The sequence below is a fragment of the Lolium rigidum genome, chromosome 4, assembly GCF_022539505.1.
Source record: "Lolium rigidum isolate FL_2022 chromosome 4, APGP_CSIRO_Lrig_0.1, whole genome shotgun sequence".
In the NCBI taxonomy this organism is placed as follows: Eukaryota; Viridiplantae; Streptophyta; class Magnoliopsida; order Poales; family Poaceae; genus Lolium; species Lolium rigidum.
The window spans coordinates 92,382,628-92,405,174 of record NC_061511.1 but is presented as its reverse complement, the minus strand read 5'-3'; the positions used below and the strand labels follow the sequence as shown (position 1 = coordinate 92,405,174).

Here is a 22,547-nt window from a genome sequence, read left to right as displayed (position 1 = left end):
GATCAAAGCACCAATACCATGCAAACTCCTAGCTATGAATGATGCACTAGAAAATAACTATGCTTGGCTTGTTCCTGAAAATTTGTTCGATGAGAGTAGCAAGCCCAAGACTAATGAAAAGGGAGACGCTGAAACTTATGTATCCAATATACTATGCATGGTTGAGAAAACTCCAAACCCCGCTATAGGTGCACCACCCTTCGATAACACTTGAGTTACACTTTCGCGCCTAGCTGAAAGGCGTTAAAGAAAAGCGCTTATGGGAGACAACCCATGTTTTTACTACAGTATTTTTGTTTTATATTTGAGTCTTGGAAGTTGTTTACTACTGTAGCAACCTCTCCTTATCTTAGTTTTGAGTTTTGTTGTGCCAAGTAAAGTCTTTGATAGTAAAGTAAGTACTAGATTTGGATTACTTGCGCAGTTCCAGATTTCTTTGCTCGTCACGAATCTGGGTCTACCTCCCCGTAGGTAGCTCAGAAAATTAAGCCAATTTACGTGCATGATCCCCAGATATGTACGCAACTTTCATTCAATTTGAGCATTTTCATTTGAGCAAGTCTGGTGGCCTAATAAAATCCATCTTTACGGACTGTTCTGTTTTGACAGATTCTGCCTTTTTATTTCGCATTGCCTCTTTTGCTATGTTGGATGAATTTCTTTGATCCATTAATGTCCAAGTAGCTTTATGAAATGTCCAGAAGTGTTAAGAATTATTGTGTCACCTCTGAACATGTTAATTTTTATTATGCACTAACCCTCTAATGAGTTGTTTCGAGTTTGGTGTGGAGGAAGTTTTCAAGGATCAAGAGAGGAGTATGATGCAATATGATCAAGGAGAGTGAAAGCTCTAAGCTTGGGGATGCCCCGGTGGTTCACCCCTGCATATTCTAAGAAGACTCAAGCTGTCTAAGCTTGGGGATGCCCAAGGAATCCCCTTCTTCATCGACAACATTATCAGGTTCCTCCCCTGAAACTATATTTTTATTCCGTCACATCTTATGCACTTTGCTTGGAGCGTCGGTTTGTTTTTGTTTTTTGTTTTGTTTGAATAAAATGGATCCTAGCATTCACTTTGTGGGAGAGAGACACGCTCCGCTGTAGCATATGGACAAGTATGTCCTTAGGCTCAGCTCATAGTATTCATGGCGAAGTTTCTTCTTCGTTAAATTGTTAAAAGGTTGCAATTGGAAAATACTACATGTAGTAACTCTAAAATGTCTTGGATAATTTGATACTTGGCAATTGTTGTGCTCATGTTTAAGCTCTTGCATCATATACTTTGCACCCATTAATGAAGAAACACTTAGAGCTTGCTAATTTGGTTTGCATATTTGGTTTCTCTAGAGTCTAGATAACATCTAGTATTGAGTTTTGAACAACAAGGAAGACGGTGTAGAGTCTTATAATGTTTACAATATGTCTTTTATGTGAGTTTTGCTGCACCGTTCATCCTTGTGTTTGTTTCAAATAACCTTGCTAGCCTAAACCTTGTATCGAGAGGGAATACTTCTCATGCATCCAAAATCCTTGAGCCAACCACTATGCCATTTGTGTCCACCATACCTACCTACTACATGGTATTTATCCGCCATTCCAAAGTAAATTGCTTGAGTGCTACCTTTAAAATTCCATCATTCACCTTTGCAATATATAGCTCATGGGACAAATAGCTTAAAAACTATTGTGGTATTGAATATGTACTTATGCACTTTATCTCTTATTAAGTTGCTTGTTGTGCGATAACCATGTTTTCTCGGGGACGCCATCAACTATTCTTTGTTGAATATCATGTGAGTTGCTATGCATGTCCGTCTTGTCCGAAGTAAGAGAGATCTACCACCTTCATGGTTGGAGCATGCATATTGTTAGAGAAGAACTTTGGGCCGCTAACTAAAGCCATGATTCATGGTGGAAGTTTCAGTCTTGGACATATATCCTCAATCTCATATGAGAATAATAATTGTTGCCACATGCTTATGCATTAAAGAGGAGTCCATTATCTCGTTGTCCATGTTGTCCCGGTATGGATGTCTAAGTTGAGAATAATCAAAAGCGAGAAATCCAAAATGCGAGCTTTCTCCTTAGACCTTTGTACAGGCGGCATGGAGGTACCCCATTGTGACACTTGGTTAAAACATGTGCATTGCAAAGATCCGGTAGTCCAAGCTAATTAGGACAAGGTGCGGGCACTATTAGTATACTATGCATGAGGCTTGCAACTTGTAAGATATAATTTACATAACTCATATGCTTTATTACTACCGTTGACAAAATTGTTTCATGTTTTCAAAATAAAAGCTCTAGCACAAATATAGCAATCGATGCTTTCCTCTTTGAAGGACCATTCTTTTTACTTTTATGTTGAGTCAGTTCACCTATCTCTCTCCACCTCAAGAAGCAAACACTTGTGTGAACTGTGCATTGATTCCTACATACTTGCATATTGTACTTGTTATATTACTCTATGTTGACAATTATCCATGAGATATACATGTTACAAGTTGAAAGCAACCGCTGAAACTTAATCTTCCTTTGTGTTGCTTCAATACCTTTACTTTGATTTATTGCTTTATGAGTTAACTCTTATGCAAGACTTATTGATGCTTGTCTTGAAGTACTATTCATGAAAAGTCTTTGCTTTATGATTCACTTGTTTACTCATGTCATTACCATTGTTTTGATCACTCGCATCCACTACATATGTTTACAAATAGTATGATCAAGGTTATGATGGCATGTCACTTCGTAAATTATCTTTGTTATCGTTTTACCTCGCTCGGGACGAGCAGAACTAAGCTTGGGGATGCTTGATACGTCTCCGACGTATCGATAATTTCTTATGTTCCATGCCATATTATTGATGATACCTACATGTTTTATGCACACTTTATGTCATATTCGTGCATTTTCTCGGAACTAACCTATTAACAAGATGCCGAAGTGCCGCTTGTTGTTTTCTCGCTGTTTTTGGTTTCGAAATCCTAGTAACGAAATATTCTCGGAATTGGACGAAATCAAGTCCCGTGGGCCTATTTTGCCACGAACCTTCCGGAAGACCGAAGAGCATACGAAGTGGGGCCACGAGGTGGCGACACCACAAGGCGGCGCGGCCAAGGAGGGGCCCGCGCCGCCCTATGGTGTGGGCCCCTCGTTAGCCCTCCGACTCTGCCCTTCCGCCTACTTAAAGCCTCCGTCGCGAAACCCCTGATGCGAAAAACCACGATACGGAAAACCTTCCAGAGACCCCGCCGCCGCCGATCCCATCTCGGGGGATTCTGGAGATCTCCTCCGGCACCCTGCCGGAGAGGGGATTCATCTCCCGGAGGACTCTACACCGCCATGGTCGCCTCCGGAGTGATGAGTGAGTAGTTCACCCCTGGACTATGGGTCCATAGCAGTAGCTAGATGGTTGTATTCTCCTCATTGTGCTTCATTGTTGGATCTTGTGAGCTGCCTAACATGATCAGGATCATCTATCTGTAATACTCTATGTTGTGTTTGTCGGGATCCGATGGATAGAGAATACCATGTTATGTTAATTATCAAGTTATTGCATATGTGTTGTTTATGATCTTGCATGCTCTCCGTTATTAGTAGAGGCTCTGGCCAAGTTGATGCTAGTAACTCCAAGAGGGAGTATTTATGCTCGATAGTGGGTTCATGCCTGCATTGACACCTGGGACAATGAATAGAAAGTTCTAAGGTTGTGTTGTGATGTTTCCACTAGGGATAAAACATTGATGCTATGTCCGAGGATGTAGTTATTGATTACATTACGCACCATACTTAATGCAATTGTCTCGTTGCTTTGCAACTTAATACCGGAAGGGGTTCGGATGATAACCTCGAAGGTGGACTTTTAGGCATAGATGCAGCTTGGATGGCGGTCTATGTACTTTGTCGTAATGCCCAATTAAATCTCACTATACTTATCATAACATGTATGTGCATTGTTATGCCCTCTCTATTTGTCAATTGCCCGACTGTAATTTGTTCACCCAACATGCTTTTATCTTATGGGAGAGACACCTCTAGTGAACTATGGACCCCGGTCCATTCTTTTAATACTGAAATACAAATCTGCTGCAATACTTGTTTTTACTGTTTTCTCTGCAAACAATCATCTTCCACACAATACGGTTAATCCTTTGTTACAGCAAGCCGGTGAGATTGACAACCTCACTGTTTCGTTGGGGCAAAGTACTTTGGTTGTGTTGTGCAGGTTCCACGTTGGCGCCGGGATCCCTGGTGTTGCGCCGCACTACATCCCGCCGCCATCAACCTTCAACGTGCTTCTTGGCTCCTCCTGGTTCGATAAACCTTAGTTTCTTTCTGAGGGAAAACTTGCTGCTGTGCGCATCATACCTTCCTCTTGGGGTTCCCCAACGAACGTGTGAAATACACGCCATCAGTAGCTTCTGAGTGATATTGCACGTGAAACTGCTCCTCCAGTTGCTTCCACGTCCGGACTGAGTTTGGTGGCAACGAGGTGTACCACCCAAAGGCTGATCCCGTGAGAGATTGTGCGAAAAACCTCACACGTAACGGTCTGACGCTGAAATCATGCCCAGCTGTGCCAAATGTCGGCTCACGTGCTCTATTGAGCTAGACCCTTCTGCTCCATTGAATTTTGAGAATTCAGGGAGCCGATATTTGGGTGGCAGCGGGATCAGGTCGTACTCGTCGGGGCACGGCTTGGAATAGCCGATTGTTTTCCTCTTCGGCAAGATGCCGAACTGGTCTCTCAAGATGGTGCTGATTTGTTCCATGGTATTAGCTGTAGGGACCGAGCTCTCATGACTCGTTCCGGTAGCATATTTAGCTAGCCATGCTTGTTTGTCGGCGTCCGCTCAGAAATCCCCGTTGGTGCAATCTGGCTCGTGCGCGCCAAGGCATTGCAGTCCGGCACGTATGTGCACACGTATCCATGTGGGATCTCCTTAGGCGGCTCATATAGGAATTGGCAATCGCTAGGATCGCCTCCAACCTTGTAGACAACGTACGCCGGTGAACCCGGCGGCTCTGGCGCCGCAAGAGCGAATGTCAGCGGCGGTCTAATCTGGAGCGGTATTTCTCCCTGGTGAGTCCCCAGGTAGGTCCCGACGGAGAGTACCGATGCTTCATGATCTCTTGCACCACTCGGACCGCAACGCGCTCGAAAGCGTTCACCAAGCTCTCAGAATGGCGGTGTAGAGAATGAGCCACCATGTAATTAATCTCCTGGCGTAGAGCTCTGGTGCGTTCCTCTGAAGAGGTAGAGAGGTCTACCTCATCAAGAGCGCCTTCGGGGGAGAACCCTTTCCACCTGATGCCATGTGAACGGGTCCTCATGAAGGAGCCGATGAGATCGGCTTCCAAGATGGCTTTCATCTCATCGTACTTCTTCTTTTGCTCTTCAGGCAGATCTGCGTACGTGACTGGTTCGCCCACCACCTCATCCGCAGCTTTTGACATGGTTGCTGCAGATGTCGAAGTAGTGGCTGTAGAATGTCCCACCGGGCGTGCCAGAATGTGTTGCCTACCAAAAACCCACCGGCGAGTAGCGACGGGCAACACCGTAGAGCCGGGAGGCTCCAAAGACTGCGGTGGATCCTGGTCCCTCGGGCAACGGCCCGCAATGCTCCGGCACACGTCCTGGCGTTTGCGAGGGCGTGCCACCTGACCTATACCTGGTCAGGAAGGTGATGGATTGCTTCGACTAGTTTCCTGCATGGCAAACACGTAAACATTAAATACGAGCCCCGATCGGCTCTTAGGTTGCCCCGTGGATCGGCTCAAAGAGCCGATTGCCCCATGGTTCATGTTAGATTTATAATGACATGGGGATCATGCTATATCGATATCAAGCTAAACTAATCTACGATAGTTTGGGGTTTTCACCGCATAATCGGAACATCCTACGCGTAGTTGAGCCTAGCGGATACGTAAGATAATGGAAAACCAGCCCTAAAGAGGCCTAAAAACCAACATGAAGTTGATCCCCGGAACAATCCCTCTAGGGTTTAATAAACCACACCTTACGCACTACCGGATCGTTCAACCCGTTTATAAGGCCTAACCATGCGGATATCAAACCAATCCTTGAAGAACAAAGAACAACTATAACGGATTAGATCTACTAAATAAAGAACAAGCAAGATGCTGCCCTTACACCTAAGATAGGTGTAAGGGCAGCTAGATATCATGGGGTAGCGTAGCTAAGCAAGTATATCATGAAAGCATCGACGTCAGCCCCAAAACATCTACGATAAGGGTGTTGCTCGCCATCAAAAGGGCTTCAGCACGAGCAATACCAACAACGAATAAACGGATACTGCCTAGATCGCAAGATGCGATCTAGGCAGCATGTTGCTTACCCGGGAGAAACCCTTGAAACAAGGGGTGGCGATGCGCCTAGATTGATTTATTGTGAACGTGATCGTCCTCCTTTCTCAATAACCCTAGATACATATTTATAGTTCGTAGACTTTCTAACTTGGAAATAAACCCAACCGTGTACGAGCTAAACTCTATCTCTTAATTCTAACCGACACGTAACCTACTATAATTTACAGATACACGGGCAATCTAGCCCAAACTTCTTGTACAAGGACGATTCAGGAATATCTTCCGTGCATATCCTCTGAGCCCATTTAATCACGACCCATCTCCAGACTTGGTTAAATTCTGTCCTTCATGGAATTGCCTCGGAGAAGAAGGTGAGCCTTCATGGCGTTTGGAAGACCTCTATGGTAACCCGCATCTCTCCAACGGATGTACCTTACTTTGTGTAAGGGGACACGAGAATACATCTTCGTCTTCGCGTGCCTCAATTATCTCTATATCCAAGTTTACTTATTTGTGATAGCCATCGTGTTTGAAGTATTTATATGTTACTTATCACTTGTGATATATATTTTGTGTCTATCTTGCTTAGCTCTATTTGTTAGTGCACTTAGTTGAGTCTAGCTTCTTTAAGTTTTATGCTTGTAAAATAAATGTTACTAGTTTAAGTTTGCATTCTTACAGGTTAAATCCGTAATTATCTGTAAACATATATTTACCTATGTCTAGGTGACATCTTGTCCTTTCATCGGCCCACCTATGGCGCTGAGGGGCATTAGGGCGCTATCATTTGCTTGAAGCATCAAATAGGACCCCCCGTGTATTCCCGCGCGAAATCGTTAAAAAAGGCCGACCTTCGCGAAGGGAAGAAAACTCGCTCCACATGCGACAAGTGGCGCGTTATGATGCCAGAAAATCCATGGGAAGTGGTCTCCCTACTCACCACGTGTCGCAAGGGGAAGCAAGGTGCGGATGAGGGAGGAGAGAGAAAACAGAGGAGTCGGGGTTGTATCAGCTTTTCCCTTTATTTTCTAGATTCGTTTTTTTTCGAAATGAAATATCTTGAGAACCGTAAGTTCAAATTACGATCTGTTTTCACTTTTGAGATCCTCGTGTCGAGATCTTCAAAACTAGATCTCATGTTGATAGGTTTCGGAATACTTTTTTTTGTACTTCCTATACTAGTATGGTTGTACTCGTACCTAACTGTACTCGTGCTTCAACTGATAAGTACTTCTGTTTTTAGTGTATTTGATGCAATTTTTCCCTTTATTCAGTAACTGTACTTGCTCGTGTGCGCTACTATACCTATACTTCTGTACCAGTACTTGCTCGTGTGCGTGACTGTACTTCTGTACCTATACTTGCTCGTGTGCGTGTACTCGTGTGTGTGACTGTAATTCTATAGATGTACTTGCTCATGTGCGCGACTGTACTTACATGTACCTATACTCGCTGGTGTGTGCAGTTGGATTTGTACTCGCTCGTGTGTGCAACTGTACTTGTGTGTTATTCATAACTGTACTCTCGTATTATTCGTAACTGTACTCGTGTGGTATATCGCATCTGTACTCGGGTGCTACTCGTGACTGTACTCGTGTATTATTCGCGTTAGTGTATGTGCATGCAGTGACATACGTGAGTTATAATTGGGAACTGGTTTATACAAAGATATAATTTGGAACATGGTTTTCCACAAACTAATACATAATTTGAACCATGGCTCACACAAATATAAAATATTGCAAAATAACTAAACCTAACTAGTGTTGGCATCGAAGATTTCGTGTGTTCGCTGCCAAGAAAGAACACTCGCAGGCACTCCCAGTCACCCAAACTAGAAAATCCAGCTGTTGATGGTGCCCCTGTCGGTTCTTTCGAGGAAGAACAACCGGAAACCTCCGTGCCTATTTTCGGTGCGAAGAAACAACACTCAGTCGTCGTCCTCCTCGGCGTTGTCGTCGTGGTAGTGCCGGCGGCAGCGCGTCTCGTCGAACACCTTGACGCTCATGCCCCCTCGCCAAGGTAGGAGAACATGAGCATGAAGCAGGCTTCGAGGTGGTTGTAGCACGTGAACTTCTCCCATAGCCGATGTGGAGGTACATCTTGCCGCACGCGTCGTAGATAACGTCCACAATCCATCGGCAGCAGCCGCAAGCAGCCTCCCGCGATGCAGCGAGCCTGGCTCGTCGCCGACGACGAAGTCGGCTAACGTGTCTGGCAGCCTCTGGATGCCGTGTGGGTCGCCTTTGAGGACGATGACAAACTCGAACATCACTTTCCGATCCTCGTCCTGCAGGTCTGACGATGAAGACGACGGTGTCGCAGATGCCGGCGAGCGTGCAGCTCTGCCGCGGCCACGACCACGACCTCGTCCTCCGCCTCTACCAGCCATGGCGTCGACTCTTGAGATGGTGGCGGCTAGGGTTGGGGAGAGAGGCACTAGGGTTTGTGTGTGAGAGAGACGATGAGAGGCGGCCCTTTTTTTATAGGCCGGAGGGAGGCGGGGGAGCGGTGGCGCTCATTAACGCCAGCACGCAGAGCTAGACGCGACGATACGCTTCGCTGCGCCTCTGCGGAAACTGCACTGTCGCTGCGCGCCAATAACTTCCGTCGCGAGGTAGACGACGGTTAGGCTAAACTTCAATATGTGCCGCTAACGCGTCGGGCCCGCCACATCCCGCCTCGCTTTTCATTGTGTCCGACATTCCCGGAGCGTCCCATGTATAGCGGGGACGGGCTCGGGGCGCCGGACACCATATTGGGCCGCCCCAAGCCCGTCTCCGCCCCACAGGGGATGCTTCGGGCACGCCGGACACAACGAAAAGTAAGGCGGGGAGTGGCGAGGCCGACGTGTCAGCGGCACATTCAAGTTTGGACCTAACCATCACCTACCTCGCGGCGGAAGTTATTCGCGCGCAGTGACACACGACCGAAGCGTCGCAGCTTTGCCTTAATGGCGACGGAGGGGCAGGCGAGACGTCTCGTCGGTGCTGTGCAGCCTCCACGCATCGCCACGCGCATTCCCGCGCTTTCTTCCCGCCGCTTCTCGCCTCTTCCCGCGCTTTTTCCCGACCGACGTCTATAAAAGGCCCCCAACTCAATGGCAGCCACCATAGCCGCCGGCACCCCTTTCTCCGCCACAAGCACATCCCTCGTTGCTCGAACAACACTGCGCAATGATGAACCGCCCCGGCGATGGCCATTTCCCTCCACCGCCGTCTCCTCTATCACCAGATTCGCAGTTCGACATCGCCGCCGCCGCCCAGGAGGAGTCGCGGTGGCGCCGGGCGGAGCTTTGGTGTGCAGAGCGGCTGGAGGCAATCGAGCAGCGGGCCCGTCAGCAGCGGGAGACCCCGCCGTTGAGGAGAACACAGCGTGGGAGGAGGAGGCGCTAGCGGACACCATTGCGGCGTTCGACGCTGCCACGGCAGAAGAGGTGCGATGGCGCCAAACGGAGGAGATTGGCCAGCGGTGGTGTGATGAGCGCCGACATCAGCGCGAGGAGCGGGAGGCGCAGTACCGTGAACGGCGGGAGGCGATCGAGCGCCAGCAGTGGGAGGCGATGGAGCGTCAGCAACAGTTGGCGGCGGAGGAGCGTCAGCAGCGGGAGGCGGCACTGGCGGCAACGGAGGCGGCCTGGGGGAGGCGGGCGGGTGCGTTGGCGGCGCGCCTGGAGGCGCGAATGAAGGAGGAGGAGGCCGAGCAGGAGGACGACGACGACTTCGAGTGGTCCGACGACGACGGGCCGCACGCGGACGAGACGGCCGATCAGCAACGCGCGCTCATCGAGTCCTTCGAGTCGGAGAAGAAGCTCCAGGACGACGCCCGTGCCAACGAAGAGGCGCAGATTCGCCGCGCCGTCGAGCTCTCCCTCCAGGCGGCGCAACAGGGGAGGGCAGGCGATAACGCGCTGCTGGAGCAGCGGTGTCTGGCCTCCGCCCTACGCATGGAGAGGCGGCGCGCGCAGCAGAAACTACGGCGGATGGGAGGCGATGACGGGGCGGGGCCGTCGAACGCACTGCGGGATGGCCAGTAAGCTAGGGTTTAGATGAAATCTAGCCGTTTTCATTCAAACTTTGTAATATATAATCAAATTTGAATGAAAACCTTTATTTTCGTGTAGTATATTCATTTGGGGAGGGCGTTTGGGGGACACGACTGGGGAGCGACGTTCCCCCGGCATGGCACAAACAAAATACGTTCCCCAAACGCTTAATCCGATGCTGTTTGAGGAACGGTTCGGGAGACGCGACTGAAAATGCTCTAAGACAAATTGAGAAAAGCACGAGAGGTGACATGTTTTTGGTTCTAGGCTTGAGAGACACGGGTAAGTGAGCCCGCGCGTGAGGCGTACAAGTACTCCCACCTGCGCGGCGGTTGGTGGCCTTCGCGGAGGTCGGCCACCTCCACGCAGTTGTACCTCTGGCCGGGTATAAAAGACCAAAACCAAAACCGAAAACCAAAACCAAAACCGAAAAACTCAATAGTTTGGTCTTCGGTCATTCAATCGGTCTTGCCAATCTGGTGACCGAAATATTGGCGTACTGTTGGGTTGTCGAGAGCGACAGACCCAAGCGACCGAAGAAACCGATAGTTTCAGCCCAGCGAGAGGCAGCCCAAAGAAACCGATAGTTTGAGCCCAGCGAGAGGCAGCCCATGTAGACATTGAGTGTTAGCTCCACGCTAGTCCATCAACGAGTAGAGGCCTCTTTAGTCTTCACTCTCGATTACTTCCTTCCGCCTAGTCCCGACTCCCGTCCTCCACCCTGGAAAGCAGCGGACACCGCGCCGCCACCCCCGCCCGCCCGCCCCATCACCAACCGTCCAACCTCGTCCGCCCGTAATCGCCGCCGCCGCACCACCCTCCGGCGGTCCGCACTGCAGCAGCATCTTGGTTCCTGCCCCATCTCCAACCCCACGCCGTCCAACTCCTGTCCAGCCCCTCTCCCCGCCCGACGTCCAGCCCGCCGGCCGCCTCTCAGCTCCGACCTACACGCCGCTGCCTGGAGCCCCTCTACTACCTCCCCATCTCCCCCACAAGAACCCATCTCTCCCTCCCTCGCGCAGCTAGCGTACTCCTAGGCTTCCTTGCCGATGGGGAAGCCCAAGCCTGTATCTGCAACAGATACTCCTCGAGGTACGAAACCCTAGCCGCCGTCCCCTGCCCAAAGTACCACCTTGTTTACTCAGCTGCTCTCCCCTCCTGATGCTATGCTACCGCGTGGTTTCAGGCCAGAAGAGGCGGCGCGAGAAGGCCAAAAGGCCGGCGCTTGACGGCGGTCTGCCAGACACTTCAGGTTCGGTTTTCTTGCTTCATGCAGCAATGTGGTGCAGCCTGCACCTTTTCTCATTAGACTTAATTACTTGAGCGTGCAGATGGAATCATAGAAGAGGAGGCTGCTCGACGTGAGAAGCAATCCAATGGGAGCTCTCAAGGCCTGTATCAGAGTGATGAAGACCACTTGACAGATGATTGCAGTGTTCCCAGTGAGGACGAGGCACATGATGTGACAAGCAATACAAATGATGCTACTGATGAAATGGAGTCGTCGTCATGGTTAGTGCTATTGGTACAGCAGTATTCACGTATTTTCTTTTTTCGCTGAATTGGGAGGCTTAATGGCTGTTATCTAAATGGACAGACATACTGTATTTATATTTTTATGTGATATCAGTCATTCAGTTTTTGGCCACAGTATATGCTATGTCTTGGTCCTATATGACTTGGTTTCAGAATGCTTGTATAATGCCATCTTTACTGTATCGTATGCCACAGCAATAATAGGATCCTTGAAAACTGTAAGTCAATCAGAGATTATTTTACATGCTTGAAATAATTTATTCTTACTTTGGTTTCAGTAGTTAAACAGGATATTTATTTGGACCATTTTCCATTTTGTTTTCTTGCATTATACATCATCTTTCCATGTAACTCGTCCTAACAGCGCCCTCGTTTGCATGTTTCAGTTCATTTCAGCGTCATGTTAGTCATGTACTAACAAATGATCAAGTCACTGCATTACTCAAGCAGAAGAATAAATATAAATGGGAGATGCCTGCAGCGGACATTCCAAAATCCAAATGGGTTGGAACAGGTGAAAACATGCAGGTACTTGAGGAATTGCATCATGATGAGTTATTTTGATTGATTCACATACCAACTTGTGTATTGTGGATCTTATGTGCGTGAAGTACTTCGGAAGTTTATGATTTATGTGATGTGATGCAATTTGATCTTGTTTCTCCTTGAAATGAGGGTTACTGAATTTGAGTCCTTGACTGCGCGATATAGGTATTTGTTTTCTAATAGCAGGATACCAGTATGTCTATTTGGAGTCCAAAGTTTCACGTGTGTTTAGATCGCCTTATGAGTTATGGCCTATATTCATTTTGTAACTTATTTGGGAGGGTTACTGTGGTGCATTTATCTGTACCACATCCATGCACATATTGCCATACATCTTCAAATGGTATGTGAAATGTGCTTCTTCAAAGGGCAAGATGTGCGGAAATATTATTTTGTGCTCCTCTGTGCTTGGGTACTGGATCCATTACATTAGTTATCAAACTACTCAACTGCTTTACGCTGAGTTATTCAACTTCTTCATTACTAGTGCAGGGATGATTTTCTGTGTAAGAAATAGTTCAGGAGATTCACAATGCTTTGTTCTTTCAGGGAGCTCCTGATGATCCTTTTGTTGATGTCAAAGGAAAACTGAGGGACCACTGGCAAAACACCCTGTCTGATAACTTGAACTCTAGATTGAAGTTCTTCTCACTTTGTGAGTGCCCTTTATTGATTATCTTTCAGCTAGTGCCTTGTTTCACAAATGACATGAGTCAGTAGAACATTTAAGCAGCTGGGGTTAGCATTGGTCCCTTGTAAAAGCACTTGCCTTCACTAGCTTTTCATATATTGAGTACTAAATAGTGCTGCTTTAGAGGAATATATCGAGCTATTTTTTTGGAATTAACAAAGATCCCTATTGCTAATTAATTTTGCAGCACAACCCAGCTACAAAAAAGTGCCCATAAATTTAGTTGGATCAGGATTTAGTGATTTACAGTTCTAAATTCCACATGATTAAATACTTCTTTTACATGTTTGTGTACTTGGCAACTCTAAACTTCTCCAAAGTAAAGTAGACAGAAAGTTTGTTCCCAAAGAAGCCAACAGAGCTTCTCTATCCATTCTATGAATAGGGGAAAATAGAGATTTTAAGGCCCTTTAAGGCTCTCAAACTGATACAAATGTGGACTTCTCCTTTATTACATTGCCACCACTGTCCACTTGGCCTGAAGAGCAGAAACTATTTTGTTATACAAACAAGCTAAACATCTTTTCGGTGGGTGTCTATGTGTGTGTGCCCCTCTGCAAAACAAGTGAATACCAGTACCAACTTCTTAAACAGTTAACGCCCCTGAGAAATGATTGTATATACTAATCCTACTTTGTCAGGTGCCCGTCTTAGTAATTTTGGCAATATAGAGACAGAAAGTACCTTTTCTGGTTCCCCTAGCCTATAGTGTTGTCCACGTCTGTTTTGGATCCATATTCTTGCAATTTTGAAAAAAAGTTGTTACCAAAATAGTTTTAGCATACCAAGTTACATACTTCGTTCTTTCCCTATAATGAAGTAAATTTAAGATAAATTATGGCTTTCCATGTCATGTTTCCTGGCTAAAATGATGTATGGTGGCTCTCTGTCATCTTTATCAAGTGTAATTCTAATTTAATTGTTTATTACAGGTAATAGTTATCGTGACATAATGCATTGTAATAAGAAGCCATTTTACCTTAAGGGTAGTAAGGTGGATTCCAGTACTATGGATGCATATATTATGCATGCTGTAAGTTTCAAAATCCCTGTTTGGTAACATTATTACTATACCTGTTATGGTGCTGACTAACGTGCAATGTTATTGCAACGGCAGTTGAGTCACGTTCATAGAACAAGAGATGTTGTCATTAAAAATGACGCGAAACTTAGGAATGATGCTAACACAGATATTCTGGATGACAACTCGTACCGTGATCAGGGTTTTACACGTCCAAAGGTATTGTCACATAGTCAAAACACATTTGAGCAAAAATTTCTAACATGCTGTCACTTCATTTATGTAAGTATTTTTGTTGCATCTTTATCTCTGAACTTATTGCTCTTTTCTTTTGTATTATTATCATGGCCCCAGGTTCTTTTCTTGTTACCTCTCAAAAGCATTGCACGTCGGGTAGTGAAGAGATTAATCCAATTATCTCCATTGACACAGAAGGTACACTTTTACTTTTGCAGTTGCTCTTACGGGCAACATTTAAACATCAGGTTCATTTAAATCTGCAGATCATTTTATGTATAATTTGCGATTGCTGGTTCAGTGATTATTTTCTATTGTGCTAATAGGTAGAGAGTTCTTTCATTTGTAGGATAATGCCATGGGACTATTCAAAAAAGAGTTTGATGAATCAGACGATGAAGAGGAGACTGAAAATAGTTCAAAACCCGCAGATTTTAACCTTCTTTTTGCTGGGGATGTTGAAGATCACTTTCTTTTTGGGATAAAATATACAAAGTAAGTGTGCTCGATCGTTAATAATTCCTCATAGTAATTTTCTGGTTGCGAAGACAAGTCTGTCCACAGCCCACCATGTACTCCCTACAGTTTTTTTAAAATCCAACAGCTCAATTTTTTCTTCAAGTTCATTGCCTATCACGGGCTTGATCATGAGCATGTAAATGAATAGTCAAACGCTGAGCAGAACAAATCACAGAATTTCTAATTTATATTGGTTTGCTGTTTGTTCAGACTATTGTTTGGTAGTGTCCTTTGGTCCTGGAACTTTATTCACTAAATTTATAAATGACTAAACAAGGATAATATGCCACTTGCTTGACTAAAGGTTTTACATTTTTTCTACCTTGTATGTTCAGAATTGGAGGTTTACTTCAGTATTCTTCATCCTTGAAAGTTAAAAACTCACTTCTGACGTAATTTGTGGTTCCACTATCTTATGCTAACTTGTGTTATATGTGTCATGGTGGCAACTTTTGTGGTCATGGAAGCTATTGTATATTTTTGTGTTAATTTTAATATATCACGTTTTAATAGCTGTAATTTCAAAAATCGTACGACTGACACTTTTTTAGGATCGGAGGGAGTAGTAAGTTATATGGTCTGGGATTTACCACTGATACATGGTTCATTCTCATTCTTGGAAGCAATGAATCAATAGCCCATTTTGTTTTGAACCCTCCAGTCATGTGTGAACTGTATAGTTGATTGACAGGGTTGAATGAATTTGAATTCCTTCCATGTCTTACATAAAACTTCCTTTACGCTAATATGATGAACGATCTTAATTCAGTATTTATTGTTGGATCGTCTGTGTGCAGCTTTGTGTTTAAATTGTTACAACTTGAAACTAGTGTAAATTAAGATGTGCAATTTGCAATGGGAAGTTCGCTATAACTTAGAAATCCTAAATCACACGATTTACTACGAAGAAAGCAAACCTCACTATACGGCAAACTTGAGAAGGCAATGAAGGCAGTACAATCTGTGCTATGTGACTTTTGCATCAGATTAAGCAATGTGCGCTTTGTTTTCTCAATGGCAACTCTGGACCGAGGGGGGGAGGAGTCTTCTAATGGTTTAGGTGTCATCAGTTTGAAAGTTTTGTCTTGAGGTTTTTTAAATCTTATATCATGTACCTGTTAAAAGCCTTCTTATTGTTTGCACAACTGATAGAATGCACAGCATAGCAGAAGACACTTCAGCAGTTATTTCCACCACCCGCTAAAGCAGTTTCAGTCGTGATAGGGAAAATCTTCTGTATGGTAGAGCATCTGGCTTCTGAAACCATTACAGTGTAGTGATTGTTTGCTTTGAAATATGTTTTTTTTTAAATGAGACATCTCATTAAGTCTCGATGAAAGAAATGCTACTGCTTAGATAGTAGTCCCTTCAGGATAGTTCATATCTTCATTTAGCTTTATCTCCTAAAGCTTACTTCTGCTAGGTAAGTCTCTTATCCGGTAAACTTTTCAGTCTACAAACTGGATGTTGTAGAATGTTACAACATGTTTTGTGTTATATGATTGCTTTTTGATATTCTGCATTGTGAGATCTTCTGCCGTCAGCAAAATATATGTCCTTAAATTCATTATTGCTAGCACATTAATTTTTTTAGTATTTTCTTACGACTATATTCGAATGCAGAAGGCTTCTTAAAAGTTAATGTTTTAACCAATGCTTCTGCAGGAAATCTGTTAAGCTATACAGTAACTTCTATGCTTCTGATATCATAGTGGCATCTCCTTTAGCGCTTAAACTTGTAAGTACTCTTCAACAAAGGTTTTCTTCGTATACTCAATTAGTCATGATTACTCATGCATGCAGCAGCTGTATATTGTTATCGTTCTGGTGACACCCTGTAGGTTACTGTCCTAATTAGCACTGCACACAGTATAAAAACATACTCCCTCTTTATCTTTTTATTGGGTGTATTTGTTTCGTAGGTAAATTCTGAATTGTTTGGATTTCCTTTTTATCCCAGTAGATGCTGATTCTACCCCTCCTGAATTGTAAGGATCATTAATTAGCCGCCAGTTATTATTACTCCTCTAATCAATATTGTAACCAGGGTATTTTCGTCCAAATTATCCTCAAATCAATTTGTTGGTCACTGTGCGTGTGCAACTAATAAAATGGAACAGGGGGAGTATCGAACAGCTAAAACACTATTCTACATTTGTTGCACAAACACCTGATGGGTTCAGTGAACCTCCAGGCCCTACATAGGGGCATTTTGAGTCCCCAACAGTGTGAGGTTATCGGGTGGCAGGACTGACAGCTTCCAGGGCCACACTCATATAGGCTGGTCAGTAATGGTGGCAAGGAAAATGAACGATAGCAGTCAGCAGTGAGGTTGCTGTTTGGAATGCCACTGAGCATGTCGATGCGCCAATTGCAGCACCTATGGAGTATGGACGGAGGTACATACCATATCATGATATACGATATGGAGAAAGGTGACAAGGTTCTGGCTTTTGTGGCAATTGCAAACAACAACTCTGTTAGGAAGGTGTTCTTGCAAAAAGGGAGGTTTTTGAAGAAGGGTGTTTGGGTAGGGAGGTGGCTTTGATATAGGGAGAAGTGGAAAACGCTTAAAGGTATGAGGGACATATCAGCACGCTGTTGGATTTGCCGATCCAATGAGTAGGTGTTAGCCAATTGGAAGTGGTGCTAGCCAATTGGAAGAACTAAAACAGGATCCTGTTTTCCAGTTGTTCTGTAACAAAAAATCTGTTTCGTTACTATTCCATCATTATGCACTAGTTTCATTTGTAATAGAAACTTGATCTCCTTGTGCCTTTCACATTACTTTGCTTCCAAATCCATCCCATTCCCATCTCTGAGTTGTTTATTCTGATTACATGCGCACATTTTTGCTGAAATATCAGTACTCTCTTACGTAATTATGCCTGCCTGATATCAGAAAATCGATGGAGGTGAAGATATCAAGAAAAAGGGACGTGCCAAGGAAAATGATTCTGATTTCCTGTCATCGATTGAAGTTAGTTCCTCTCTAATTCATATACTCCCTCCGGCCCAAATTAATTGGCGCAGCTCAAGAGTGCCGTGCCAATTAATTTGGGTCGGAGTATTACAATTTTCTGTTCACTACTATCTCTATCCCTATATGTTATTTTATATGTAAATCAATTATTATATGTAAATCGTCTATAGTCCGCATGGAAACAATGATCAATTCAAATTGAATGTCTACAAGACCCTGTGTATAGTTGAAATTATGATAAGACAACTTACTTCCATAAAGGAACAAGTGTGCACACAATTCTGTTGTTTCTTATTTTCGATGAGGTCTAACTATCAATACATTTGTTTTGTCCAGATAGTGGTGGTTGATCACGCAGATGTGATATCTATGCAGGTTAACCTCCAACTCTAGTACTTTGCTCTACTAGTTTTCTGATGCCTGCTGGTACAAATGACTGCTACCTATGAATGTAGAATTGGTCACATCTCCATTCTGTTCTTGAACAACTAAACCAGTTGCCATCAAAAGAACATGTAGCCAACGTGATGCGGATAAGGCCATGGTAATTTTATTTATTTATTTATGCCATGCTCTAAGGCTGAGTCATCAACTTACTTTATTGTAAAATATCAAATGACTTGCATTTCTTTATTGATTATGATGTTTATCAGGTCAATTATATGCTTCTTACATTTTCATTTATTTGGCTCAGGTACCTAGACCAGCATGCACGTTATTATCGGCAAACAATAATCCTAAGCTCGTATCTTACACCAGGTATGGAATTTCACTTGGAACCGTGACCATCATTTTGACTCATATTTTTCAAGTCTTCAGCTTATATCATCCAATTGGATTTTCAATATCAACTTGAGTTATACCAGTTCTTCTTTTAGTCATGTTCAGCATTTACTTTAGTATCTATTATTGTTCTTGCTAGTGTGTATGTGTCTACTGAAGTTATGCCTGGTACTTGGGTATTTAAATTGCTTGCATTAGTTGCTGTGCATGTGGACCATCATACATTGGCTGCAAATATATTATGCTCGCTCGTGTGACGTAAAATTCACCCTCTATATTCACATTGTAACCTACTTGTTTATTTATATACCTATTTATCTTTCAATTCTTTGCCTGCTGTGCAGAAATGAATGCTTTATTTAACGGGTCATGCTCAAATTATGAGGGAAAGGTATGTAGCATGCTGAAAGTAATCAATCAATCCATTTGTAGTGTTGGACTCATGTTTTTGACATGCTGGAACTCAACATTTTTTAGGTTAAACTGGTGACTGAGTTTGCAGGTGTTCTTCCCAAAATACAGCTTGAAGTACGGCAGGTCAGTTAATTCCTTGTTTCTCTTCATACTCGGTCGCATCGTTGCTATTATGCTGTTGTGCAGATATATCCATCCGAACAAAACTTAGATGTCAGGGATTCCGGGCTGTTCCTTAGATGCTTTTTACAAATTTTGGATGGACTCACTCAACAGACAATATTAAGTTATATGTTTTTCATTGTTCAATCACTACACAGGTGTATGAACGGTTTGATGCATCTTCTGTTGGTGAATCTGATGATGCCCGCTTTGATTATTTCTGCACAAGGGTGAGTCATTTTGTGCTTATATTGCATCTTCATAATGCATTATGAAATTTTGGGCACTCAGCTAATTTTCAAAACTATCACTCATCTTTACATAATTCATGTGCGAAATACTGTATGTAAACAATTATGCAAGGACAACCAACCTAAATTCTTATCTGGACTTGATGCAATATCCGACTAAAAGTTGCATGCTAAATTGCTAATGTTATTGCATTCTGAAATAATTGCAACATCGGTTGATCTTTATATTACAAAATAGATGTTTTCTGTTTCACAGATTGTCCAACTAAATATTTGTACAGGAGGATGTCTGTATTTGATTTGCTCTGTACTAGGTTCATATTTGTGACCGATTGTATATACATTTGGATTCATATCCAGCAATGACTCAGAGAAGAAAACTGTGGTTAGGAACAAGCAATATATGTCCCTGCCGCTCCAATTTCACTCATAGGGTACCAATCATCCAAATTTAGTGCTATGTCACTGCCAAAAACTTGGACATGGGAATTCCATGTTGTGACAACTGTATGACAGAGTGCGCATCTACACCGAAATTTAGCAACAAGCTCGGACAGAACAAGCTGGGGCATGTGGTAGTACACACAAGCTGAGCCCACATGTGACTAGCACATAATTTCTTTCAGTGTTAGGTGCTGTGTAAAATTATGGAGTCATACAGTGTTTGTTGCACACCTTCTTTGGTCTTGCCTCTTGATTGTTAGAAATATGGAATAGCTCTAACAAATATGTTATGGCCTTATTATTGACTATTTTGTGATTTATTATTACAGGTATACCCAAAGATTCAGGAGTCAGATGAGGTATTGTTTTTCTGTACTCCTGATACTGCAATGCTGTCATGTTCACTTGAATTTTGTACTTCTTGAAGTTGTAGGAGTAGTTTTAAATGTCCACCCGGCCCTGGTAATTAAAATGTTGATGGGGGAGAGTTCAAGAAAACCATGGGTTACACCTGATAGCACATGATATTTTGGATGTATGCAACCAAACATGTCATTTTGTAGTAGTGGGATGTGCACTTTGTCACCACATGGAGTTCACTTACGGTTTTTATTACCCAGTATAGTTCTACAACAGTATTTGCCAGAAATGTATCAGCACTTTGTGCATTTTGCAGTAATTTTGTTTGTAGATGTGCTAGACTTGTCTGGAAACAGTCTAGGGATTGGAGGAAAAAATATACATTATCTGACAATTCCTCATCTGGATTTCCATAATGGTTCATCCAATGCTACTTTTGAATATATTAGTTGTTTGGAAATGTCATGTGCAAGTTTATCTAATTGATTAATGCACTATGCAGGGGGGAGTGTTGCTATTTGTCAGTTCCTATTTTGAATATATTAGGATGAGCAATTTTTTAAAATCTCAGGACGCGTCTTTTTGTAGAATTGGAGAGTAAGTGCACCTTTTTCTGCTATTTACTTTTTTTTGTTCAGCTAAACTGGATCTGCACTCTGTCTTTATTTTTGTTGAGAATCTGTTTTTGGTCTTATGCTTATAGTAGATGTATATGTGCTCTTATTAGGGCTACGTCACAACCGGATATATCTCGTGCAAGACTTTGGTTTTTTGAGGGCCAGAAAAAGATCTTGCTCTATAGTGAGAGATCTCACTTCTTCCACAGATACAAGGTCATAACATCTAAAAGGCCTTGAGGACTTCTTATGACGTGCTCTAGGTGTCACTTTACAAGAATGCACTTGAGTATCTGTTTAATAACTCTACCATTAACATGCAGATTAGAGGAGGACATCATTTGGTTGTCTACTCATTGCCAGGGAGAAAAGATTTCTATCCAGAGGTATTGACTAGATTGCTATTGTATGCAGTATGCACTGCGTATGAATTTGTGCTGTTAAAAGGCCTAAAAATTATCTCTTTGAACCCTGTGCTTTCCTTTTCTTTCAGCTTGTAAATATGCTTGGCGAATCACCAAATCCAAAGTGCAATGTACTTTTTTCTCCTCTGGATATTCTTAAGGTGAGATCACTGTTTACGTAGTTTGGTTCCCATCAGAAATTTACAGATACTACTGTCATGTAGGTTTTGTTCGATCATATTGCATGCTTTATCTATCATTTCGTACCGTGGCAAAACTATTTGACATTATACTTTCTGATCGTCTGGTTTTTATGATCAAAACTTTCAAGGAAAATAACGATAGTTCAGATTTGAGCTTTTGTTTGCAAGTACTTTTACCTGTTATCAGTTATTAACATCAGACGGCAGAGCCCCAAATCTCATATTAGCTGCCTGCTCTTCTGTCAGCACTGATAGCTGGGCTTTTCGTTGCATTTCTTTTGTACACGTTTTGCTAAATTCAGTTTAGGTGTAGTCCAAGTGTTTAAATAAGTGAATCTCCGCCAGCATTCTCGTTGACTTAGCTCTCTTGTTGCAAATCTGCAGTTGGAACGAATTGTTGGAACATCTTCTGCACGAAAGCTGATTTCTTCTGACAAGAGCATGTTCGTATTCTGCTGATAGCCTACCTAAAACTTTGAGCTGTCACCATACGCTTAAACAGAAACCCCTTTCTTAGTCTAGTAGATTTTTCATTTTTGTATCTGAAACTATTCTAATAGATCATATAGAGGTTTCTCTTATATTTGTTTGTTTGTGATTGATGCTCTGCGGCAGTGCGCTCGTAAATTTTGGTGGTGTCATGTAATGATGATTTTTTTTGGAGGTCGCTAAGATACTAAAAAAACGTCTGATCGGCAAGAACCTGTTGTCATTATTTATTTTTCTTCGCTAAAAGAAAAGTATAAGTGATTGATTCGGTTACTTTTGAGTAAAGCTGGATTATATTCAAATATTCCCAAGGGAAAGATTCCACAATTGCATAACTTCTCTATAACTAGGGTGGTGCTGTTGCGGCAGAGATTTGATGCACATGGACACCAGTGATCTCGTTTTTTAAATAAATAAAAACTCATATATTGTAAGTTTCAAAAAATTCTGAAAAATATCTGCATATAGCTAATAATGTATTCCATAAACGTGTAAAATATCAGTTTCAAATA

The 22,547-nt window shown here is 43.2% G+C and overlaps 1 protein-coding gene across 1 annotated transcript; it reads left to right on the top strand.

Annotated features, from left to right (window-relative positions):
- Nucleotides 1-11,252: 11,252 nt before the first annotated feature.
- Nucleotides 11,253-22,242, top strand: LOC124649612 (U3 small nucleolar RNA-associated protein 25). Its single transcript, XM_047189210.1, has 23 exons — nucleotides 11,253-11,467; nucleotides 11,562-11,627; nucleotides 11,707-11,887; nucleotides 12,298-12,439; nucleotides 13,007-13,112; nucleotides 14,081-14,181; nucleotides 14,266-14,388; nucleotides 14,524-14,604; nucleotides 14,756-14,901; nucleotides 16,591-16,663; nucleotides 17,828-17,905; nucleotides 18,245-18,283; nucleotides 18,364-18,452; nucleotides 18,603-18,667; nucleotides 19,036-19,082; nucleotides 19,169-19,228; nucleotides 19,426-19,497; nucleotides 20,292-20,321; nucleotides 20,825-20,919; nucleotides 21,050-21,155; nucleotides 21,263-21,325; nucleotides 21,433-21,504; nucleotides 21,931-22,242. Exons 1-23 carry the CDS (start codon nucleotides 11,425-11,427, stop codon nucleotides 22,003-22,005), a joined length of 1,953 nt encoding a protein of 650 aa, XP_047045166.1. The 5' UTR covers nucleotides 11,253-11,424; the 3' UTR covers nucleotides 22,006-22,242.
- Nucleotides 22,243-22,547: the final 305 nt, after the last annotated feature.

What these genes read in the sequence shown, in the direction of transcription:
- LOC124649612 (XM_047189210.1), top strand. Translation starts at nt 11,425, where the DNA reads ATGGGGAAGCCCAAGCCTGTATCTGCAACAGATACTCCTCGAG. An exon ending in ATTGAAGTTCTTCTCACTTT is followed by an intron (nt 13,113 to 14,080) that starts GTGAGTGCCCTT and finishes TGTTTATTACAG; the next exon opens with GTAATAGTTATCGTGACATA. An exon ending in GCTCAAATTATGAGGGAAAG is followed by an intron (nt 19,083 to 19,168) that starts GTATGTAGCATG and finishes AACATTTTTTAG; the next exon opens with GTTAAACTGGTGACTGAGTT.